General features: G+C 41.6%; 1 protein-coding gene across 1 annotated transcript in view; it reads left to right on the top strand.

Annotated features, from left to right (window-relative positions):
• The window catches only part of LOC117953968 (disco-interacting protein 2 homolog C-like), a 157324-nt gene that overhangs the window by 139099 nt on the left and 12096 nt on the right, over window positions 1–6129 (top strand). The window contains 3 exon segments of the mRNA XM_034887386.1: window positions 1845–1902; window positions 2409–2483; window positions 3089–3295. Of these exon segments, the coding sequence (XP_034743277.1) occupies window positions 1845–1902; window positions 2409–2483; window positions 3089–3295 (340 nt within the window).

Here is a 6129-nt window from a genome sequence, read left to right on the forward strand (position 1 = left end):
TATATATATCCCAGCATGTATAAAGCGCTGAGTGAAGTTGTGCATCCTTCCAGTGCACGTCTTCTTCCCCAGCTAAGATCTCATTGCTCCTGGCTGGTCGTAAAAAAAAGAGTTTGGATATAATGAGATGCTTAAAAAAAGTTTCTTTGAGACAATATGACGGCTTCAGGCACATCAGGCTGTCACCCTCACAGCCTCTGAATCACTTCCAGTCTGAGAAAGACGCACTTTGAACCCATCAAACTCAGTCGGAGTCACATTTCATGCTGGGTGACACCCAAAAATAGCGTCTCGGGAGTCTCCAGGATTTGTTTTGCTGGAGTTTTTTTGGCTTTCTGCTTAGAAATTTGACTTCATTAAGCAACCCCGCAGGTTTGAAAATGGCTGTGAGGGCTCAACATTAGTGTCAGATTGCATCTCTTAAAGAGGTGACGCTGTCGGTTTCCAGGCAACGGGACAACGACAGCAGGGATGCCAAGCTAGGCTTTAAATTTATTGACAAGTTGGTCTTCCCGTCGACCCTTTTTAGTCGTTTTTCTCTTGACCCTTGTTTTAGTTGAGGGTTTTGTAGCCTTCATTCTGTGCTTTTTTCACCGGATTCACGGATTCACCACCGTCATCAACCTATTACCACTATACTAGTCAATAAACCTTATTTTTATGAAATTACACCAAATTCTTGAGTGGGTAAAAAGCTGAAATTACAAATTATTTCGACCAATAGTTACAATTGAGTCTGTCTCGCAGCGCCAGACCTTCCTCCACAACCCTGCGGAGGAGGGTCTGACCAGTCCACACAGCATTCTGTGATGGGAACAACAACGTGCTCTGGTTTATCGGCCTTTTTTTAAACCAATCACAATCGTCTTGGGCGGAGCTAAGCTCCGGACAGAGCCTCGGTGCCGCTGCAAAACATCCTTGGGAAGGAGCTTGTTTTGGTGGAACATGTGAACGTTCAAAAGTAGTTTGAGGCTTTTTGTTTACACTTGGCAGGTTATTTTTCTGTTTTACTTTATAATTCTATGGAGTAAAAATTGTTTTTTTTAAAAGTCCTCGGCGCTATTTTAACGCCACCGCCGACTTCTTTTTTTGCAGCTCTGAGCGTCTTTTTAAAGTTAAAAATAGTTCCTCTTTTCTTTAAATGAAAAAGCCCCACGTCAAGCGTTTTTTGAAAGCTGACCAATGACAATCAAGTAGCCAGACCTGTCGTTTCCATAACAGCAAGAAAAAAGTGGAGTCTGAGCACAGCAAGTCATACGGTATGACCGGGTGCTCCCTGTACAGGGAACTCACTTTGTTTTGTGCATCACCAAAAAAAAAATGTTATATTTTTTTAATGTTATATTTACAGACAACATATGTACAGTTCAGTATAAACAAGACATAAAGTCTTCTCTAGGAGTGTCATCTAAATTAGCTTCTTTCCCTTTTAATTTAACCCTCTGAGGTCTAAGAGCATTTTTACATTTATTTTTAAATTCATATTTCAGGGATTTTTGCGTATAATTGGATACCTATGTGTTTCATATCAATATGTTCAGAACAGACTGTGCTTTATTTATAGTTAAGCCCAAATGTGTGACGAGATATGTTGATCCTAAAGCTGAAAAGTTTTTGCTGATATTTCTCAAATCTCTTATGAAAACAAACCTTTTTGTGCTTGAAGTGAGTTTACAAAAGTCTTGGGTTCACACAAGTCATGTAGTATATAAACAAAATAGCAAACAAATGTCTAAAGTGAAATTTTGGAATATACTGGTTTTGTTCTCAATCTGGTTTCCTTAAATCAGTGTTCATTTTTTGGTTTAAGAAAAGTCTTTTTTGTCTCTTTTATTCCTCTGCAGGGTCCGACTAGTAGAGAGGGGATCACCACACAGCCTGCCTCTGATGGAGTCTGGGAAGGTAAAGTGTTTTTCTGTTTCTTTATCCTGTAGTTTAAGGGCCCTATTTTAAGGATCTAAGCGCCTGACGTGAAGCGTCTTGGGGGGGGGGCTTGACCAACAGACACTTTACCGGTTTGAAAGCCATTATGTCTCTCTCTCTCATGGGGGGTCCAAATTCTCTAGCAGGCAAAACAGAGACAGGGGAAGTAACCTTGCTCCTTATGACCTCATAAGGGGCAAGATTCCAGATCGGCCCATCTGAGCTTTCATTTTCTCAAAGGCAGAGCAGGATACCCAGGGATCGGTTTACACCTATCACCATTTCTAGCCACTGGGAGGGCCATAGGCAGGCTGGGGAAACTCATAATAATGTTCCTAATAAAACCTCATAAAGTTACATGTTAATGCCATGTGACCTTTAAATAAAAGCATGTCATTAAACTCTACTCGTCGGGCATCTTGACGTGATTTTCATTTTCCAGTCCAGCCCCAAATGTTGATGTGTGGTCTCTGATTTGAGAACAGATCCTGCCGGGGGTCCGAATCATCATCGCCAACCCAGAGACCAAGGGACCAATGGGAGAGTCGCATCTGGGCGAGGTTTGTCCGTGAATCACTTTCTGTCTTTTTTTTACACAAATAGAGATCATGAGAGACAACATGAGATGGAGAGTTTAGCACTTCACAAATAGAAAGTTCTGACAGTAGATATTCAGATGAGAATAGGTCAAATTTTGGGAAAAGAAAATAAACATTAATGTCATAAACTCAAGTGTCCTTATGAAATACCAAACTCCTCCCTACATACATTGCGTTAGTTAGAGTTAGTAAAACTGAGAAGTTGTTGATGTTCAAAGCCTTTGGCTAAATCCTGGATCTTACCTACACCACCTTAAAGCAACTAGGGTCTTAACCGAAAATGTCCGTTATAGTTTTAATCATCCATGAAGTTGGAACACTTTAGTTGAATGTTTCTACATTGTCACAGCACATGAACCCTAACCCTAACTGTTCATGACAAAACCGAATGACACTTACTAAAAGAAGTGTTATGTCACTCTTATGTAGATTCCTTCAAATAAAGTGTAACCTAAACATGCTGTTGGTTCCTGCCTCTGCACTGGTTTTTAATCAGATGGAAGACAGTCTGTTTGTGGTGGGATTCGTCCTCTAGTACGACACTTCATGGACATGTGTGTTTGTAGATCTGGGTGCACAGCGGCCACAACGCCAGCGGCTACTTCACCGTCTACGGAGACGAGGCGCTGCAGTCGGACCATTTCAACTCCAGGCTCAGCTTCGGAGACACGCAGACCCTCTGGGCCCGGACCGGGTACCTGGGCTTCCTCCGCAGGACCGAGCTGACCGACGCCAGCGGTGGTGAGCAGAGCTGGGGGGAATCTTCAATACCAGTACCATGTCTCTAAGGTTCCTTAGCGATGCTTTTTTCAATACCAAACAAATTAAATTAAATTTTAAAAATGATAAAACAAAAGGAAATTAGATTAATTAATACATTAGCCCATTTCAGCACATCCTGCTACCTGATCCCCATCTCTCTATGCGTAACGACAGGGTTTTCCTTCCTGTCTCTGCTACGAGTAACGTTAGACAATAAGCCTAAATTAATTCAATTCAATTTTATTTATAGTATCAATTCATAACAAGAGTTATCTGGAGACAGTTTACAGAAAGAGCAGGTCTAGACCACACTCTATAACTTACAAGGACCCAACAGGTCTAGTAGTTTCCTCCAGAGCAGGCAACAGTACGACAGTGGCGAGGAAAAACTTCTTTTAGGAAGAAACCTGGGACAGACCCAGACCCAGACCCAGACCCAGACCCAGGCTCTTGGTAGGCGGTGTCTGACGACCGGTTGGGGTTAGAATGAAGAGTGGCAATAACAGTCCCAAAAAATAGTAGTTTGTAGTAGTAGTTTTTTGTAGTAGTTCATGGCATAACAGGGCACTGTGCGGCACTGCAAGGCACAGCAGGACGTAGCAGTGCACCGCAGAGCGTAGCGGGACGTAGCAGGACGTAGCAGGACATAGCAGGACATAGCAGGACGTAGCAGGACGTAGCAGGACATAGCAGGACGTAGCAGTACGTAGCAGGACGTAGCAGGACGTAGCAGGACGTAGCAGGACATAGCAGGACGTAGCAGGACGTAGCAGGACGTAGCAGGACATAGCAGTACGTAGCAGGACGTAGCAGGACGTAGCAGTACGTAGCAGGACGTAGCAGGACGTAGCAGGACGTAGCAGGTCATAGCAGGACGTAGCAGTGCACCGCAGAGCGTAGCAGGACGTAGCAGGTCGTAACAGGACATAGCAGGACGTAGCAGGACATAGCGGGACATAGCAGGACGTAGCAGGACGTAGCAGGACCTCGCAGAACATGTAGCGGGACCACGGCAACAGCTGCTGCCATGATTTTGGAGCCTCCCTGATCCAAGGAAACATGCTGGGCGAAAAATTACAGTGTTGTAACCCATCGTTCAATGATCCATTCTTGACTTTTTCACTTTTTCAGAAGTTTTTGCTGTTTTTTATGGGTTTTTGTTGCTTTTCTTTAAGGCTCTAGTTGACCAGTTTTTTTACATTTCTTTCTACGTTTTTTGTCATCTTTTCTATAGTTTTTTTAAAACCAATTTTTACCGTTGTTTTGATGTTGTTTTTTTTACTTTCTCAATACATGCAGTCCCGGGGCCTCCCTAGATAGCAGGAGATCTCAGCCCTCTATGATGAACCCAAAGTGACGCCCTTGCATTCAGCCAATCACAAACATCATATGAGCTCGGTAGAAGCATGCTGCATGCTCATTGGCTCACTGGCGCTGATGAGATTTACTCCTTAGGTATTAAAATTAGGTTTTGAATGACAAAGCATCTTTCCATACTCTATACTCAATCCCTCAGAGCAGAGATCTTCAACGGAGGGGTCCGGGACCCCTAGGGGGTCCTCATAGACACTGCAGGGGAGTCGCCAAATTATAGTTCATTTTTGAACATTTTTTCAAATTAAAATTACTTGAATCCCACATATTATTAACAAGTTTAAATCCCCACTGATGACAGGCTTACTGGTCTAAAGTTAAGGTTGTCACTAAGATCCATATATACAAGACATCCTAAAGATTCACTGTGTCACATGTATGCTTAACATTTAAAGATGATTTATAAAGCACAATTGTTATTTCAATAACTTAGTATTCTATGCACTAAAAGGCTATGTATAAAGGCTTTAGGCCGCCTTAAACTTTATTGTAGGCCCAGTTTAATATGCATCTTCATATTATACAGTATATGTAGGGGTCTCTTTTTTTGGTTAAAGGATTCTTGGTTTACAAAACAGAGAAGAAGATTTGGAGGCAATCCTATAAAGTATTGAATTCGGTATCCAGCCCTAGAGGTGAGGACATGACTTAAACGAATCATAGAATAATGTGAAATTTATAATTGATGGGGCCAAGACTGACCCTTAGTGTTCTCATGTAACAGAGAGGATTAAACAGCTTCAGGGGGGATTTTAAGTGCTGGCTTCCTTGAAGGAATCCATTAGTCTGGTTTTCACCAGAGAGTTACGTCTCAAAGAGGATTTCTCCTCTCTGATGATCACAGATCTGACACACTGCAGTGTTATGATGTTTATATCTTAGGTGTTTTAACTAGTCAGATGTTTACACACGGAATATTGGTGGAAATTGTTTTTGCTTGAATCCAAAAATATCGTTAGCAAGCTTCACACATCTATTTACATTTTCACCCATTACAGCCATTAGGACCCTTAAACCAACTTAGAAAACAGAAAAAAGCTGAGTTTATTTTATAGCTTTAAAAAAGTGATAAATCAGTGTGAAGAAGACTTGAACCTGTTAGATTTAAAGTGCGATGTCTTCAGTTATGTAACCGTGATGACTAGCATTGTCAGTGAGACGATCCCAGGCCAAATTTAACAGTTACCCTGGAGTGCATTCTCTCTGTTTGTATCTTCCTTTATTTGAGTTATTAAGCGACAAGATGATTTGTTGAGTGTTTGGGCCGGAGTGGCAGCACAATCATGTGAATAACAAAATACACTTACAAAAGTAACCTCTATCTTATTGGTCTGTTTTATTTCCCATATCCAGGAGGAAATGTTCTTTTTGTTATTTTGTGATATATGAGAAAATACAACAACACTTCAGAAACATTCCAATTACAGAAAGTATTTGTCGTAAAAGTTCTAAATGCTTAACTTGTGTGTGT

This window comes from Etheostoma cragini, chromosome 12 (assembly GCF_013103735.1).
Source record: "Etheostoma cragini isolate CJK2018 chromosome 12, CSU_Ecrag_1.0, whole genome shotgun sequence".
In the NCBI taxonomy this organism is placed as follows: Eukaryota; Metazoa; Chordata; class Actinopteri; order Perciformes; family Percidae; genus Etheostoma; species Etheostoma cragini.